The sequence below is a fragment of the Chelonia mydas genome, chromosome 9 (assembly GCF_015237465.2).
Source record: "Chelonia mydas isolate rCheMyd1 chromosome 9, rCheMyd1.pri.v2, whole genome shotgun sequence".
Lineage (NCBI taxonomy): Eukaryota > Metazoa > Chordata > Testudines > Cheloniidae > Chelonia > Chelonia mydas.
In genome coordinates this window covers 86209898-86229972 of record NC_057855.1, presented here as the reverse complement: position 1 = coordinate 86229972, position 20075 = coordinate 86209898, and the positions used below count along the sequence as shown (strand labels likewise).

The following is a 20075-nucleotide window of genomic DNA, read 5'->3' as shown; positions in this document are numbered from 1 at the left end:
TAGTGAAGAAGCAGCCAAGTGGTTTGAGCATTGGCCTGCTAAACCCAGGGTTGTGAGTTTAATCCTTGAGGGGGCCATTTGGGATCTGGGGCAAAAATTGGGGATTGGTCCTGCTTTGAGCAGGGGGTTAGACTAGATGACCTCCTGAGGTCCCTTCCAACCCTGGGATTCTATGAGAAGTCAGTGTGTGTTTTATTATAATAGTATTTGACAATAGATTACTACTTTTAAAGCAATTTATGTGTTTCTATTCTAAAATGATTTTCTGTGGTTTATACATTACATTCATCATAATATTGCCAGGTTTCAGTGCAATGGATGGTTTAAAAAAGAATCCAGTGGGAGTTCCAAGTAACCCTATGCGCTGCTTGGCACAGGCCCTGAGCACAGCACTATATGCTGTGGGAGTATGCCCCCATGTGTCACATACCATGTGGCTTCCCATATCTCATCTCTCCTACCTCCTGTGTGGAAGAGAGGAATGGGCTGGGACTTGGGCTTCCAGCCAGGGTCCCTGGTTTGGCTTGATAGTACAGAGGGGGTATTGTCCTCATACCAACCCTCAGGTTTGTAGAACCCAGAGCCATTGCTGCCCAGTTGAAATCTGCACTAGAAAGTCCTGAAGGTGGTCTTGTAAGTGATTCCCCATTGGTTAATAGTTTTAATAAAGTTTCAGCCTCCAAATTCAACCATACTATGATGTATGTATCTCACTGTTTCCATGTCTGCATTAGTTTGATGTTTTGATCATGCTAAAATGTAAGAATCTAAAGTTTGCTGCCTAAAAATGTAGTTTAAATAAGCACAGTTGAGGCAAAGGCAACTTTGAAAATGTTGCATAGTGTATCTATATTTTGAGTAAAACTGTTGTAACATTTTAGCAGGGTGTGAAGATTTTCAGTTTAGTAAGGCCTTTTTGTTATGCTTCTAATTGAGTATATTGTAATGCTTATACTGTAGTTAGATTGATCAATACCTGGTAAGCAGTGAGAAAATCATATCTATCTAGAAGATGGAATTTCAAATTTTTTCATATTCCATTTTTAATCTTCACCTCTAGAGAGATTAACTTATTGCTTTGCCCGTTTACATCAACAGGCTGCATTTGCCTATATGACATAGTAAAGTCAGCATGAGACTGGGGGTCCAGAACTTCTGAGTTCTAATTCCAGGTCTGTCACTTACCAAGGGACCGATCCAATTATCGTTAAAGTTAATGAAAATGAGTCTTTTGGCTTCAAAAGTAGCTGGAGTCGGCCATTCCTGAGTAGCCTTGATAATTTAGGTCTTGTCTATGCTGGCAAGTTACTGCGCAGTAAAGCAGCTTTCTGCGGTGCAACTCCCGAGGTGTAGACACTGCCAAGCCACTTAGTGCGCAGAAACTCCTCAGTTGCAGTGCTGCAAAAAACCTACCTCAATGAGAGTCGTAAGCCTTAACGCGCAGAGGCTCCAGCGCTGTATTGGCAGTGTAAACACATTACAACACAGAAAGCAATCAGTTGGCCTCCGGAAGTGTCCCATAATCCCTCAAGTGGCCACTCTGCTCATTGTTTTGAACTCGGCTGCCCTGGAGACATGCGCCCCTTCCCTTTCAAAGCTCCGTTTTTTGACAGGCCCTGTATGCTGTGCTGATGTGCTCTGGGACACAAAGCAAACCATTAATGTGGAATGCTCATGCTATTGAACACAGAAGCAGGGGTGCGTGCGTGCGTGTGTGTGAGAGAGAGAGAGATTGCTGTGCAGAGAGCTGGGGAGGGAGACGGGGGCTGATGTCGGGGTTCCCTCTCCCCCTGCCTCAGGACTGGGGGTTGCTTCCTGCCACTGGCTGAACTTATAAGACAGCATGTTGACACACTTGCTGTCCCCCAAAACACACTGTCTCTATACCCCCTCCTGCCACACACTCTCCCCCACAACCCCCATTTCAGTTGAAAGCAGCTGGCAATGTAGTAGGATGCACATGGAACAGTGGGATTGGGAAACCTGCATCATGTGACACTGTGCCTGCCCCATGAGGTTGCTAATTGCAAGAGCTGCTAATGTGGATGCGCTCATCCATCACAAGGAGCACAGTGTGGACATTCAACAGTGGTTTAATTCCAGCGCTTTAATAAAAGTGGTATAACTTGTTGCGCAGAAACTTGCCAGTGTAGACATACCCTAAGTCACCCTATCTTCACCACTTGATTTAAGCCCTGATCTAACCCTCACTCTGAAGTCAATGGCAGTCTTTCGATTGACTTCAACAAGAGTTGGAATAGGCCATTAAAATCTCTGCCTCATAAACTATACAACTGTTGTAGTTCAGTCTGTAAATAAATGAACATTTTAACAGTTAGAATCCACTAATACTTGAGAGGGGCCAGGTCCAAAATACTCCTAGATAGGCCCCCAAATATCCACATACTCAAAGGTACAGCCAACAGCCATGCTGCAATGTAACTGTTGCAAATTTCACTTACAGATAACTATGCTTGCAAGGGATACACCGCAGCATGTACCTAAATAGCATTTTACTTTCCAAATATTTCAAGGGGCTACATATTTTCTGGGAATCACTTCCAAATCATCCTACTGCCCCAAGCTATATCAAACAGTGTGGACATAGGAAAAGGAAATTTTGCCTATCTATACTGTGAGCCTCTATATGTGATGCTCCTGTTCTCCAAACCAATTCAAACCCTCTGGATTTAATCTGGCATCACTCTTTTCCCGTCTAAAATAACATTCATTTTGTTTGTTTCTATTTTAGCAAATGAGATTGTCATGCTTTATGGAAGGCTGCCAGGCCTACTGGGCCACTAGCTATTATACAAAAACTGCACATTTTTACCCTGGTTTCTTACTTTATATGCATTACATTAAATTAATTAATGAGGGGACATAACCTAGAATATGATGTTAGATTCAGAAAGGATTAAAATACCTATACATCCAAAATATTTATCATGGTGTTCCAGTGGAGCTGCAACTTGACCCTCTCCCAAAGAAAAATTGCTGTGGAGTATATGAACAATTTAAAATGTTTTCATCCATAGTGACTGGGTTCTAAATTATGCAAGAGAAGAAGGAACCTCAAGTGCCATAGTGGGAGACATTAAAATTGTATCTCATTGTAGATGACAAATTTTTATATTTTTATTTCCATAATACAAGGTTTGTTCCTGCATTGCTAAATTGAGGATTGTATTTAAAGCTATTTTATTTTAAATTCAGGGTCAAATTTACAGCCTTACTTTTTTTTAACAATTCAGAAATTTGAAGTTTTCAGATCCTCTCTTCTGCACAGTGACAATACATGGCACTTTCAGAATGAGTTTCTAACCCTTGTCATGACTTTTCTTTTAAATATAATCTCTAGGGAGGTTAGATTTATTGTTTAATTAGACAGAAAATGACAAAATACAAGAGACATGTCACAGTAACAGATATTGAACAATGTGGTTTAAAAGAAAGCTCATAAGAAATGAAATCACTCTACATTTATTTTCAGAATAATAAAGAGTAAGTTAAAATTAACTCAAGAGTAGGCTTCTTTTACAAATAATTTATTAACTAAGGCTATTGTCTAAATGGTAATGGTTTCCCTATCTGTTGATTCATGAGTACTCTACAGCTCCCCCATACGCTGCTCCACTTGCCCTGGAGAAGCTGTGTGATTTTTATTTTCACTTTATGCAACCATCCAAACCTGTTCCTTTACTTACAGGGTCAGCGGTGGTTCCACCCAATAAGACTCAGCAACAGTGGGTTCCCAAGTGTTTGAAAGAAGTGGTTCTACCCTGTCTGCATGACAGCCAGTCAACCACAGCAGAGTTTTTAAAATTGTTATGACCTTGGCTGAACTAAAGAACAGAACTCAGGCAAACAGTAGTAATGGGACTTCAACAAGCTAGATTCTTTCCTCCTGAAGCAACAATCAGTGTACACTTGGGAGATGACAAAAGCAACCCTTTTATTTTGGGACCATCTCACTGGCTATCAGAGGCAGGATCCATACCCTGCTCACGTCCAGTGATCAAGGATAAAAAGGCACACTAGGTTTTCATCTCCCCAACAATTCTGCAATTTTCAAGTATGGAGCAGAGATTTCTTGATTTCAGCCTTGAACACTAGTCCAGCTTAACCTGGCCACCGAGACCACAGACAGCTTTCTAGGGTTTAGGCAGCCACATACGTGCTCCTCTGATTAGGGCAAATTCTGTTTGTTTATGTATATCCTTAAATAAGAAGGTGGCAGTATAATCATAATTAAAAAACATCCTGGTAAGTGATAGTCATAAGATTTCCAGTGTAAGTAGACTCCATCATAAACAAGATGGTATCCTTAGAAAAACAGAAGTTTATGGATCCTACAATGTTTCTGAGCATTGGTTCCGTATAGAGATGGGGCTTGACTACATGGTCAGTTAGAGCACAGCAAGTTAAGAGTGTAATCTACAGTGCACCAGCTTGCCGCACACTAAGTCACCATATGGACCTTGCTTGAAAACTTTTAGCGCACAGTAGCAGGGTCCACATGGTGACTTAGTGCGTGGCAGACCAGTTCGCTGCAGATTCACATCCTAGCTGCTATGCATTAGGTCTCTCCATGTAGACAAACATTAGAGCCTAAGATAGAATCATAGATGATTAGGGTTGAAAGAGACCACAGGAGGTCATCTAGTCCAACCCTCTCCTCAAAGAATCCCCACATTTGGAGAGTTTAGAACCAAATCCAAACTTTATTGCTTAGATGTATTGCTAATTAGACAATAGCTAAAAATCATAGGTGGCTTGAACCCGAAGTGCCTCCCCTATTTTTCTAACATTTTTAAGTTAAGTATATGAATTAATGATAACTGAATCTCAGGTTCATGGCCTGATACCACAATGCCCTCTTTAGAGGGGTTATTACCAGGATGCCCAGGCTACTTAAATGAAGTTTTTTTTGCCACAGTACCTTGGGCATAGACAGTACACTGAAGTAGATTTCAGTCCACTCAGCATCTTATTGCTAACATGCTAAATGGGTTAGAGGAACTAGAATGAAAGTTAATAAAAATGAAGGAATAAGCAAACATGTAAAACACTTTAGTCCAAAATACAGAAATGAAAATAAACACTTTGGGGGGAAATCAAAGTTAAAAAAGGTTTGTTGCTTTTAACAGCAAATTAATGAAAGTTATTGTGAATCTAGTCTTTTAGAAAACATGTGCAAAGTTGTACTCAAAATAAGCACATCCAAAGCTTGATCTGACTTATCCACGAAAAGGGCACCATAGCATAACACAAAAAGGACTAAGATTAGTATTACAGTTAGAAACAACATTTTAAAATGCCATTTTTCCACCTTACATTGGAGCTGACTGAAATAAAGGAATAGTGAAGTACAAGGAAAACACAGCAAGAAGTGGAATACTTACAATAATATTGATATAAGAGGGCACAGAAGAGAGGGGAAATATGCTTTACTGAGTTGTCTGAGTTTAAAATGTACCCTATAAAAAGCAGTAAGCCACATTCAGATGGGGCTGTCAAAGTTAATGACAATATATGGCACTGTAAATCAGAGGATTTGAAAGATTAGAGCAAAGTATCTATGAATCCTGAAAAACATAATTTTAGAGGGAAGGAAGGGAATAGGCAATAGATTGTGCTTACTTTATTCTGGGGGAGAAAAATCAATTATGTAAGATGCCATTAATATTATGGTGCTAAAAAAGAGAATTAATGGTACCTGTGTTTTATGTTATGCGAGATCTTTGCAGACTTTTGTTGATAATATTTACAAATTATGATCTATGTGTTGCAATGAAATTAATGCATGTTCATAAGTCATTTTAATAGTAAATAAGTTGTTCTCAGTACTGTATGTGAACACATATTATGCAATTGTGTATATGCACATATATCACTCTCTTGGATGGCTATACGCAGTCAATTGTCAGTCCAACCTTCTGGACCCTTTGCAGATTCACTTTTCCTCCTATTTCTTTGTCAGCAGCTTCTCTCATACCTCCTCCACTAAAGAGTCCTATATGTACTTTACTTTTTTTTTCTTTTGAGTTTATTTTAATGAAAAATGGCTCATGGTTGGGGAAAACAGTTCCCTATCATATTAATTAATACAGGAGAAGGAACTGTCTTGTTATTAAGGAATGGGACCTGGCAGTTCTGAACTCCATTTCTGCCTCTGCCAAAGACATCTTGTGTGAACTTGGGGAAGTCACTTCATCTGTCTGTGCCTCAATCTATCCATCCAGGAAACTGAGATGACAACTCATTCATTCATGCGGATGTAGTGAGGATTAATTCATTATTATTAAACCTTAGTCAGAAGCAAGAAGTATTAGTAGAATTTCTGTTTTGCCTTGTTATATAAGATATAATAAATACAATGTGTTACAATATAGAAGCAATTCTAAAATATACTGTTTCATTATCCACTCTTTTAGGTCTGACCTTTTCCATTCAATATGGATCTTCAAAATCTAATTACATAAGAGTATGTTTCTAATCTCAATACAGTAAATATATTTTTAGAATTATGGAATTTTCCTTCATGTAAATGTGAAATATTACATATCTGCCACTATGGGTAGGCTGAGAAGCTTGCTCCATTTCTGATTATTTGTAGTAAACAGGATTTATAGGCCACATGATTAGTTCTCGGAAGTCTTTTCCTGTATGAAAAAAAAATATCTCTAAATCTATGTGGCTATAGCTAGATTGTGCAAACCCTGGTAAGGTTTAAGGATTAACATGAGATATTATTGGATGTAAGCACTGAACATGTGCATTCTGATTTTTTTCCAGTTATTAAGGTAGGGCATAAATTAATGTCTCTAAATCTACTCTTCAATTGCAAATGTTCTAAAAAAATCTGCTTATGCATATTAGGTAGATTTGAGTACTATTATACAAGAAAGATTTAGCACTGAAATACAGCCACCATTGCCATATTACTTGTATTTTCTAAGACTATTTTCAATTGTAGTGTATGTGTGAGTGGGGGGAGAACCTAGAGATTTAACCATTTCATTTTCTTGTCCCATCTGATCACCCCATGGTGAAGGGGAAAAAGCAAGGATCTCTTTTCTCTAATGCTGTGTTGTGCGCTCTAGGCCTTTTCTGTCTGGTGACCATGGAGCTATAACTTACAATTTCATTCATGGACATATTTTTGTCCCCAAATAATTCCAGATTAATTCTAGAAAATAGCTGTGCAGCCACCAAGAGGTTCCTAAGATGTTGCAGCCATCAGAGGATACTGGAAATCAACGAAGACAGCCACAACCAACACCTTGGGCTGGGAGTGTTGAATGTGGAAAGCCCCCAGACTCTGCCACTCAAGGAAAAGGAGTCCACACGTTGTTCTCCATCATGAATCTCCAACACAGAGCATGGCATGGTCATCCATTAACCAATCAATCACTTACACTTAGACTGTATAATACCATTGATGGGAATATTTCATAGCCAATTTAAGTCTGTAAAATTAATGAAAATCACTGAAAATGAAGGGGGTTCAAAAGGGAGCACAGTTAAATTACCAAAGATCTGCCCCCAAATAGGGAAGTCTGGAGAGGAAAGAATGAGCTATTATGACATAGGAAGGCTACATAAAACCTGATCAGTGCCTGTTGAAGTCAATGTAAGAGTTCCCATTGTGTTCATGGGGCACTGGATCAGGCCAATAGGCAATATAATAACAGTGAAATATTAGTTAAATACCAGTCCTTGCATCATAGAAACCACTGGAGATCTTTCATCCTGAAAATAATGTAATCAGAAATTCTGATTCCAACCATCTATTGTATTTTGAATTTTTTAAAATTATTATCTACACAGTAATGGAATTAGATTGGAAAGTTACTGGTACATGTTCTGAGTATTTGAAATGTACATATTTTGGAGGTATGTGCTCCAACCATTTTCTGCAGTTTTTCCTTGACTTCTTACTCTTGAATTACTTCAGAGTAAACCAAAGATGCTTTTTCTGGCCTCAGCTTTTATATAAGACCCTACATTATGAAATTCTGCTAAGGACTTCACACATAATTTAAAGATGATATCTTGCCTGGTTATAGGAAGTATGTGGGTGAAATCTGGGCAAACATGGTTAAATGTAAATTTCAGATGGAAGCATCAGAAATATATCACGGGGACCATATTATGTATCAATTTTAAAATACTCATTTTCTGACCAAAAATTTAAGTCGTGCATTCATTTGATGGAGTTGACATACCCCTTGATTCCTTGCCTGGCATTCATTTTTCAAGCAAATAACATACCAAAGTCTTAACTCAGAAAATAATAATGATCACAATTAAATCAGCCCCTCCTTTCATGTCAAATTTACACCCTTTCAGAAGGGAGTAACTTATTCAAAGCGACACTGGTATATTGTAGCAGCCAAATTACATAAAGAAGTATGTTGCATATTTTGTTCTGAGTCAAGCCAAAACAATTTCATCTCATTGCAAGACCATCAAATTTTTCCCTCGGATAATAGTTAAATAAGTGCACATGTATGTTTGAAAGGGAAAATGCTTTTGTGAAAGTACCCGTTATATTAAATAGTTAGTGTTACATTTGTGTGAAATTCATCAATTTCAGGACATGTGGGGAAAACTGAACAGTTGGTGTTTTGAACAAACCTGAAAACCAAATGCAAGCACCAGCCAAGACTACTCAGGTTCAGACCCACAATGTTCCATGTGGGGAAGGAGAAGCTTGTGCAAAACTCAGTAACTAATTTACTCAAAAGGTCTATAAAATGGCCCAAGTTTCAGGTTGATAACTAAACAGGACTTGAATGTTTGAAAATTGGAAATTGGAAAAACTTGAATGGCACAGCTCTGATTAATGGCCTATAAAATTAGCTGTTCAGATTACAATAACAGCTTTCAACCGAAAAAGTCAAGGATATTCAGGGATAGTCACCTCAGGAGACAGAATTTGTCTCCCTACATTACAGATTCTTTCCGAATTGGAAAGGTATTTTATTCAGATAATCATTTTGCAGACTATTATTCAAGTAAATTATCCAAAGCTCAATCCTTGACTTCAATATTTGTTTTTTGAGGCAATAAGGCTTTCATAATCAGGCCTCAGATCATCAACTGAATGCAATGTTGATTCTATAATCATTTCTGAAACCTCAAGCCATTTTGGCCTTCTTTTGCTTATACGTATCTGAAAACATCCTGCATGTTTATGTACAATGATAATTTCTTGGGTATTGTTTCACACCTGAGGTTTATCAGGAGGCCAAAGACTGCAGGCTGAATGCTTTCAGATCCTATGGAGTGCAGAGATTCCCTGAGGCATGGCCTTCATGCGGAGTTTCTTTGATGCTTCTAAGGCAAAATGCCTCCTGCCACATAAGATGAGGCTGCATAGGTGCACAGATGTGTGTATGCAAATTTACAACGAATAAGCACAGAATGCACACTTCTTGAACACATCTTTGGAGTTCAATTACCCCTCCCGCAACACTTTTCAAAATGTGCTTTTCTGAGCATTAATGATATAGGTTAACTAATAACATGATGATAATAATGCTTCACATCAAAAAGCTTTGTGTGTCCTGAACGACACAGCCATTCTTTCTCTCACTCCTATTATTTTTTCATCTCATCCTCAGACCCCCCCGCCCTTTTTAAACTCTTAAGAATAGTAGGCTCCGTTTATATATACCTTGTCTCCAATGGTATATTACTATTCAAGACCCAGCTGTTATGGAGATGTACGGAATCTTGCATACTGGTTGGAGGGGTTTGAGCAGCTGGACTGGGCTGACTGCGGGTTGTCATTGATCTTTTCTGGAGAGAATCTGCTGTTGGAGGTGGTTTTCTGCTGCAGGTGCATGCATGTGGTGGTGGTGGAGGGGGTGGGAGTGGTCTGAATGTGAACTGGTTACGTGGGCTGCCCGGTATATCTAAAAAAAAGCAAACCAGAAAGACAAGACAAACAAATCCATAGAGTTACTATTTTAAACAGCAATCAGAAAAACATGGTATTATATTTAACAGGATTACAGTATGGTGTAGTAGAGGTTTAATTTCAGTCGGTCTGTAAAATGTTATTGTAACATATGAATTCATTTAAAATCCTCTTATGAAATAAAGAATATTCACAGATTTGAATTTGTATGTCAATTCTTCAGTGCTGCAGTGGTTAAAATAAATGAAGCAGCACTCACGTAATTTTTCATAGCATTTTTTTTAACAAATAAATCAGAATGACATTGAGTTACAGCACAGAAAGCATCTGATTTCATCAGCTGTAAATCCCATTTAGGAAAATACCTGTGAAAGAAACAGACAGGTTACAAGAATAAACATCCTGCACTTCAAATCAAAACAGAGAATGATTCAATCAGCCCTCTTCAAAACCATGAAATAATAAACATCTCCCATGAAATAAGGTTAACAGATTTACACTACTACGTTAATGTATTTGTCAGTTAGGCCTGAGAAAAAGTTCTAGCAGAGACTATCAGTGAGGCAATGATGACACACACCTGGAGAGAAGGTTCTGTGGTATTTAAAAGCAGAGGAGCTGGCAGTCATCATCAGACCAGACTGTAAAGTGAATGAAGCTCTTAGTAGGAGCTTTAAGGAAAGGCTGTTGGGTTTGCATAATCACTGTTCTGTTACTTGCTAGTACTGTTGTTGCCCAAGACAGCTTAGGAGTGTCCTCCTGCTGCTGCTACCTTGAAGACACTAAGCACCTGGAGATACTAAGACTCCAAAATCTATTATGCAGGAGCAAGAGAGCCAGGGGGAAAATTATGAGCAGCTGAGCAAGGAAATCCCTCAGAGACAGTGTGAAGATGCTACCATTACTTTTTAAGGATTGCTGTAGCTATTGGTTTACTAACAAATAGCTGACAAAATCTGAATACGTTGCTGCCAGTGAACTGTGGTGCTATTGACATGAAAGACCGCCAGCTCCTAAACTGGTGGCTCACATTTGCTAGTATTTCTGCTGCCAGGAAACTTCTCACCCTTCCACAGAGTGTAACTAACTTTTAAGTAATACATTACTAACCCTTAAGCTTTGAGGACTTAAGTCTTTGTGTTTGCATCATATTTACCCCAATGAAACCTGCCAGCTTTTGCATCCTATTTTCATACACACTTGTACACATACAGTCACTCTGACTGGTATGGAGAGTTTCCAAGTGTTCTTCAGAAAGGAAAGGAAAGGGAAGAGCTCTCAGGGCTTTTAGACCCTCAAATGTCCCATTCTAAGAGCCTGTCTTATACACACATGCGCCAAGGGCAATGCACCTCCTATGGCAAACATTTTACCTCCATGTTACACATTCCCACCCACAAGATAGAATCTTTTGCAAATTTCAGTTTGCATGATCGCAAGCAGATTAGGACTGGAAATGGCAGGAGCTGGTATGAAGCAGTTATAATGACCCTAGGGACAGTCATCAGGCAGCAGTGATCCAACCAGTTTAACTTCCTCCTGCAGTGGGAAGTTCTGCAGTCTCCTTTCTTTCTCACGGCCAACTTCACAGTCACTTCTAGTGTAAGGTTTCTCAGACGGTGGGGCACAGGCCAGAAATTGGCTTTGAGGGGATTGCCTCATACTGACTGAGAAACCTCCATTGCCAACAGAGAAAAATAACAGTTACTGATTTCCAGTGGAGCCCAAACAAGCACCTCTCTTCAACTGCCCCAACTGCTTCTGCTGCTCTGTCCCCTTCCTATGCTAACCCAATCCCACAGCTGCTCTCACTCTCCCCAGACAGCCCAATTTAAATTCTCTGTTTCAATATGCAATTCCTCTGCAGGCTGCTTGTGGCATTGCCTGTGAATATGAAATGTATGTTGTATGTGTTTGTTATACAGTAACTTTTTTTGGTTGTTGTTTCCAAGGTTTTTTGTTTGTTTGTTTGTTTGTTTTTTTAATATACCAGTATCTCATTCTAGCAAGGCTACTTGGGATGGAATTCTGATGATCCCCAGAATTCACCTCCATATTGGTGCACGTAACAAAATTCATTCTGCACATGGATGTAAAAAATTAGAGGGAACATTGATCCACATAGTAATGCATCCTCCAGCCCTACTACTTCTCCTTTTGCCTCACTACTACCTACTTCCTGTACTGGCACACAGATATCTGTCATAGAGCTCAGTTTGTTCTATGCCACATGTAAATTTTATGCTATGTGGACCCTGAATCCTGTCTATGCTTGTGCAATGGTACTGCCCATTTCTGCTGGCCATGATGTCTTTGTACCTATGGAAGATGGGAAGAATTTGCCCCGACAATATTAGTACTCAAAATTTACATGTGCACTATATTCCCTGGGTGATTCCACTTTACTGCTGTGGGTAGAAGGAGATTAAACACTATACTTGTCAGCCTTTTGTGTGACTATATCATATAAAACCCTGATTCACAATCTAAGTGGTAGGTGGGGGAGGAGGTGAGAGAGAGAGAGAGAGATTTAGGAATAGAGCCTCAGCTGGTGTAACTGCTGCAATTTCATTGACTTGAGCTGAAAATCTGGCCTTGAATTTCTAATTAGTTTTTTACAGACTGTTTCTAATTTGCTGAAGTTATTTTTATTTTACTTACTTTGAGACTAAGTCTACATCTCATTAACTTTATTTTTATATCACAGAAAAATGTTGCTTGTGATAAAAAAATGTTTGTGTCTAAATCTGCATACCAATGATTCCTTAGAGCTCTAAATACACAGTAGACTGTGCAAACTAACTTCATACAAAATCATTTAAATACCTCAGAAGTAAAATTATGAATGGAAATTTGTCTAAAACCAACAAGCACCTAAAGTGTGTGGGTCTGATATGGGAATTAGCTTAGCTGTGAAGTTGTATCCTCCTGTTATTCTTCACATAATGATATCTATTCATTGCAATACCTGTCTTCGTTCTTTAATTGTTACTGATGGACTACTGTTCAGATATTTTAATTTCTTAGGAAATCAAAAAGTCTATCTATGAAATGCAAATACGGTATATAATTAGTTTTCAATATATTCATTAGCCTGACAGAGGTTACTGTTCACCTAAAAACATAACTACAAAATATGTCCTCAGCCTAAAATTCTCGGTTACAATACTTAGGCTCAGATCATGTTCCCTGTGAAAAAACCTAAAGCAGTGTCCAAGTTCAGGGAAATGGTCTGTGGCCTCAATTGTGCAGCACCATGTGATACAGAAAGAGTTATTTCAAATCTGCCAGCAATCCTGCCCTGCCCCTGTAGGGTGACTAGTGATGGAAAAACCCATTTCAGATATGGGGTGTCCAAGCTCTATATCCCCAAAAAGTTTATTTCTCAGAATTTCTCTCAATTCAGGAGGACAAATTCAGGAAAAGAAATCTGTTTTCTGAGAATGTTCCTTTGAGCCTATGCTTGTTTTAACACCTCTTTGTTGACTTTTGGAGGTACTGTATCTTATACCTTCTTGCTATACAAAAAAATAAACATTTTCATGTTGCTTTGTGTTAGGCATTCTTGCTTTGCTTACTGCAGTGGTAATTCATTCAGATTTTATTTGGAGATATCCTTTGAGCTACTTACTCTCCAAGAGTAAGAATCCTGTGATGATAGTATGTTAAAGAAGGAAAAAATATTTCCTCATAATTCTGCTTCTTTGAAGATAACATCTCATAGGATTCTTTTTTTTTTAAACAGAGTTTGGGTTCTGGGTTGGGGTGGATGTTTTTACTTTGGTTTGGATCAATCCTATTGGAAGGCACTTGGTTAATATCACATGAAAATATACCTATAATCAGAGGCCATATAGCTAAATTGTTATGGAGAAAGGAAAGTGAGGAATAAGAGCCTTTAAAAACATGGATTCTTAACTTCTGCCTAGTGATTCAGGTAGTTAATCTTGATGTTGTAAAGCAAAGCAAAAGAGATGATGGAGAAGATCATAGAGCATGTTACTGATTTTTTATCTTGTTTCAGGGGTAGTAGATCCCCTTTTAAAATATCACTGTCCTTTACTTGGGTTGTAAGTTGGTTGTAGGGTTTGTAGTTTTTACAGGGCAAAGGTTTTCAAACGTGGCATTGTTTTAGTAGTATAGGTTTTCATAATTTACTGTCATTTTTATGGTACGTTTGGACTGTGAATGGAGTAATATTCTGAACAACCTGGTTGCCAACCTCAATTCCCTCCTATTATAATGGTTGAACATTGTAAAATTGCTCATCAGTGATGAGCTCCCAATATTTAATCAAGAAGCTCTATAAAGAATTTCCTCCTTATCTTCTGATAAATCTCACATACCAGGATTGCATGTGCTTGCAGAGAGGAAGGATGAGGGACGTAGCATTTATTTGTTTACCTGTTTACACAAAATCCTGTAGAGTATACCCCAGTATATCAGAGGGAGTATACCCCTTGGGGAAATTCCCTGAAATCACCTGACCCTTGGTAAAATCTGGTATATTCTAAAAGCAAAATATTTCCTCTTCCGAAGCCTTAAAATTAAAAGTAATCTCTGAAAGGGAAGATGCGTAAGTACTGAGATTGGGGTAAAAGTCAACCAAAAAGAGAAAGCACCGTGATCTTTTTTCAATTTGTAAGAGGATTTGTAAAAAGATGATCCAGTAAGCTCAAGAGACTACTCCTCCTCCCCTCAAGAACATCACAGAAAGCTATTCCATACATAGTTCATTATTGATTGAAAATTATTTTTGAGCACAGTTAGTGTAACTCACACATCTCTTGGGTGTGGTGCTCTGTCCTATCTAGTGGCACCGAGACTATTTAGAGAGAGAGATTAATGGGTTTGCTCTACAGCATTAGCTAACAACTGTACGGCTTTTAGCTCATGCAGTAGAGGCTCATGCATTTAGCTTCAGAGGTCTCAGGTTTGATCCTGCCCAACAACGACCAGGGTCTATCGTTGTTACACTAGGACTTTGGCAGAACTATTTTCATGGCACTTTTGATGGATATTTCATTATCCATTTTCCATCCATAAAACCAGAAATGGGCCAAAAGAAATCTGATGAGGTTCAACAAAGACAAGTGCAGAGTCCTGCACTTAGGATGGAAGAATCCTATGCACTGCTACAGGATGGGGACCGACTGGCTAAGCAGCATTTCTGCAGAAAAGGACCTGGGGATTACAGTGGACGAGAAGCTGGATATGAGTCAACAGTGTGCCCTTGTTGCCAAGATAGCTAGCGGCATATTGGGCTGCATTAGTAGGAGCATTGCCAGCAGATCGAGGGAAGTGATTATTCCCCTCTACTGGGCACTGGTGAGGCCACACCTGGAGTATTGCGTCCAATTTTGGGCCCCCCAGTACAGAAAGGATGTGGACAAATTGGAGAGAGTCCAGCGGAGGGTAACGAAAATGCTTATGGGGCCGGGGCACATGACTTATGAGGAGAGGCTAAGGGAACTGGGCTTATTTAGTCTGCAGAAGAGAGGAGTGAGGAGTGATTTGATAGCAGCCTTCAACTATCTGAAGGGGGGGTTCCAAAGAGGATGGAGCTCGGCTGTTCTCAGTGGTAGCAGATGACAGAACGAGGAGTAATGGTCTCAAGTTGCAGTTGGGGAGGTCTAGGTTGGATATGAGGAAAAACTATTTCACTAGGAGAGTGGTGAAGCACTGGAATGGGTTACCTAGGGGGGTGGTGGAATCTCCATCCTTAGAGGTTTTTAAGGCCCAGCTTGACAAAGCCCTGGCTGGGATGATTTAATTGAGGTTTGACTAGTTGACCTCCTGAGGTCTCTTCTAACCCTAATCTTCTATGATTCTATTCTATTAATTGAGCTGTTGTATCATTTAGTGACAAGGGAACAGTAGCCTGTATTGCTACCCACTAAAGTATGTCAAAGAGAATATATTGAAAAGTAATGAACCTTAAAAGTTTTGCATTTAATCTGTAGTGCTTTGTAAGTATTTTAATTCTTTCCAGAACCTAAATTCATTATTTATTGCTATATTTCTTCACCAAATATATACTGGTTGAATTTGAATTAACTTGGAATCCATTATTTAATTAAATAGTAACATATGTTCTGAGAATTTAGTTTTCTATTTAAGAGTTCCCTCGGTGTTAAAACTGCTCAGTTAGAATCAGAGCTGCAATAGTTTATCAAGTGTAGATAAATGAACATCATTGAAATCTTATTTATGAAAACAAAAATACTGGAATGGATAAATATGAAAGAGTACGATGAGGAGATGTTGGAGTCATTGCGTACTTGGCTAGAAAGACCCCAACCACAGCACTGCACACAGCTCAGAAAGGCATGTAATGAAGAATTGAAAAAGATCAGGTATAGCAAGGACAACAAAGATGAATATCAAAGTGTAAGGCTAGGAGAAGCTTATAGTTCAAGTCCCTGAACCTGCAATAAGATGGAGGCATCTCATTCAGGATCAGGGCCTAAGATGACAAAATAACAATTAAACATGTGCTGGAGACAAACAGTATTGTAGCACTGCTTGTTGCTGTATTTAGGCCTGATCTTATTAAGTTCTCATAATCTTAATTTCCACTGAAGTTCTACCATTCTATGAGAGTACATTTTACAAGAAATGGTCTGCATGTTTATGTGTATATGCCCTGTGACCCTAAAAGCCCTTAATTATATGTTGCTCATATCTGAACCCCTTCTATTTCTGCTATATTGTTTTTGGGATAGGATGAGCAGAACAAAACCTAGTACTCCAAATGGGGTCATACAATTGATTTATATATTGACATTATAATATTTTCAATATTATTTTCTATTTCTTTTCTTATACATCTTAACATTTTTTGCTTTCCATCTTAAACATGAAATACCTTGCTTTTGTAGGTTATTTTTTTGTTTTTTCCTAGTCCTACTACAGTGTCAAGCTTTTTGAGTATGAAGCACAGAACTCCATCTCAAAGGACGTCTACAAAAGAATACGCAGTTCTATGCAAAATTAAAACAAATTTATAAGACAATTGGAAGTTTGTAAACTCTTAATTAAAAGATATCTCACAAACGTACAGCATCTAAAGACTCACATATATAATTTCATACCCATTTCTTTTTGAAAGAAAGAAGAATCCTACAAATGTCATTATTTAGTGTGTCCTACAAATGCAATACTTTACAATTGCATTACAATTGAATAACATGGGACAATATTCTATTGTTATTCTCAATAATATCAATGAATATAAAATATTGAGAAATACTGTAATAATATATCATCAAAGTAATGATCTACTTCAATTATAAATTCAGTTCACTATGTTCATACATACCCCATTAAATGTTTTCTTTTAATTCTTAGTGGCAAATGTACTACGAGTATTCACTTGTATCCCTCACAAGCTAGAGGGTACATCTTAACAGCTTCTAATTTAATTTGTGCACCATTGTAACACAAGTAGATTTGGAAAAATAAGAATGGTAACCCTTTACTAATATTACTGAAAGATTCATTCATGCTGTTTTTCTTCAAAATATTAAAGTTTAATCATATTTACAAATGAAATATGATGGTTGTAAAATGCAGGTTGCAGTTTAATTCTCATTTTAAAGCATAACCGGCTTTTATGATGACCATTGCTCTAGCTGTGTAATGTGAAGAATGTGTCCCGTGTACAAGCTATTAAGATGTTAAGGATTTCTAAATTATAAATACTGTACAATGCCTCCCTTTCTTCAGGACCTTTGCAGTATAAAATGCTTTACTGCATACCATAATCTCTAAATGACTGAGATGTGTAAGGTTCACCAATTAGCTTGTATAAAAGTATATCCATTTCATGCAGAATACCAGTCTAAAACAGAATGGTGGGGTAGAAGTTACAGCACCATAACAAGACTTCAGTCAAAAAATATTTTTTTCTGAAGGAAATGCTTTGTGAGTATGGGCTCAATCCTGTTTGTTACTGTATACCTCCTCTTAAATACTAACGGCCTTTGTTTCCCATTGACTTCAATGCCAACTGGGAACAGTACTCAGAGACTCAAGATCAGATTATTTTAAATTTCAGAGTATATTGGCTAAATTTCCTTTAGGAGTAACTACTTCAGTGGATAACCTGAGCACAGAATTTGACCCATTATTTTCACTTGAAAGACTACAACACTATAACGATTTTCAACTTTGTGTCATTTAAAAAAATGAGTGGTGTTCTTTGACCCCAATCTTTCCAACACTTAAGCATGCATATGACTTTATTCTGAGACATTCCTGCGGTGGTTGCTACTAATGATGGTTGGATAGATGTTAAACAAAGATCTTTATCAGAAGACATCTCTAACAGTCTTATAACTTCAAAATGTTCCTTTACATCAACCAGGGAGAGACTATGTGGAATCTTCCAGGCAGTAAGACCTAGATCTCATAGAAGGTTGTGCAGGTTGTGCTGTAGCTCCTTGAAGGCAGAGCTGTTGCTGTCAGCAGCGCAGAAGCAAGGATAGCATGGTATGGGATTGCCACCTTTACTTCTGCACTGCTGCCTGCAGAGCTGGGCTCCCAGTCAGCAGCCACCACTCTCCAGCCGCCCAGCTCTGAAGGCAGTGCAGAAGTAAGGGTGGCAATACTGTGACCCCCCCTTAAAATAACCTTGCAACCCGCCTGCAACTCTCTTTTGGGTCAGGATCCCCAGTTTGAGAAACGCTTGTCTAATCAGTGAAATCTGTATAGTATAGTCTAAAAGCACAAAAAAGACCAGATTTCACGGTCCGTGACGTGTTTTTCATGGCCGTGAATTTGGTAGGGCCCTAAAAATAACACCATGTATGATACCATGAAAGTTTTAATTTTACCATATGGTAACACCCAAAGATACAATTACATCAGTGCCTGTTTACATAAAATAAACACTTGAAAAGAGGAGTGAATAACTAGAGCACCTGCAGAATTTTTGTTTGGGTGATCTATAATACTTCTTTTTAAACTTCTGCTGTATTATCATTAGAATTATAGCTTTGCTTTGTACAATTTGTATCTACATTTTCTAAATATCAATTCACTCTTTATATGATATTGACTTTAAAGTTCTATTTTATAAGATACTGAAATGGTCACATCTGTGTAATTTAATTAGACAGCTATTAAAAATAGAGTTCCCCTACTTGGCCTTTTCAGCCTCAAACTTGTGGGCAAAGTGATGGCAGAAATAGGCGCACATACCAACTTCTCCCAAACGGAGGCCAGTTTAAGACATTGGAGACCAAAATAGTGTGGTTCAATATGCTGCTACAGCAGATACAAAAGGGATCCTCCTTGGTGATTGTGGCAGACAGGTCAAGGAAAAATGTAAATTGAGAAATTAAAAGGCATTATAATCGTGGTGGTGACATCTGGGAGCCATTCAGGAGGTACATATGATTGCCAGGGAGGTTCTGCTCTGAAAAAGTGATTTGTCAGACATTGGCTATATGTTGTCATAAATATAAAGGGAAGGGTAAACCCCTTTAAAATCCTTCCTGGCCAGAGGAAAAGTCCTCTCACCTATAAAGGGTTAAGAAGCTAAAGGTAACCTTGCTGGCACCTGACCAAAATGACCAATGAGGAGACAAGATACTTTCAAAAGCTGGGAGGAGGGAGAGAAACAAAGGGTCTGTGTCTGTTGGTATGCTGCTTTTGCCGGGGATAGAACAGGTATGCGTTAGATTATGATTTCTTTAAATGGCTGAGAAAAGAATTGTGCTGAATAGAATGACTATTTTTGTCTGTGTGTCTTTTTTGTAACTTAAGGTTTTGCCTGGAGGGATTCTCTATGTTTTGAATCTAATTACCCTGTAAGGTATCTACCGTCCTGATTTTACAGAGGTGATTTCTTTACTTCTATTTACTTCTATTTCTATTAAAAGTCTTCTTGTAAGAAAACTGAATGCTTTTTCATTGTTCTCAGATCCAAGGGTTTGGGTCTGTGGTCACCTATGCAAATTGGTGAGGATTTTTACCAAACCTTTCCCAGGAAGTGGGGTGCAAGGGTTGGGAGGATTTTGGGGGGAAAGACGTGTCCAAACTACGTTTCCCAGTAAACCCAGTTAGAGTTTGGTGGTGGCAGTGGTTATTCCAAGGACAAAGGATAAAATTAATTTGTACCTTGGGGAAGTTTTAACCT

General features: G+C 38.4%; 1 protein-coding gene across 9 annotated transcripts in view; it reads right to left on the bottom strand.

The window, feature by feature from the left end:
* The window catches only part of TENM1 (teneurin transmembrane protein 1), a 517886-nt gene that overhangs the window by 215815 nt on the left and 281996 nt on the right, over positions 1-20075 (bottom strand). For all 9 annotated transcript variants that reach the window (XM_037909021.2, XM_043523191.1, XM_043523186.1 and 6 more), the window contains one exon: positions 9686-9926. In XM_037909021.2, the coding sequence (XP_037764949.1) occupies positions 9686-9926 (241 nt within the window). The remainder of the gene's footprint in view (positions 1-9685; positions 9927-20075) is intronic.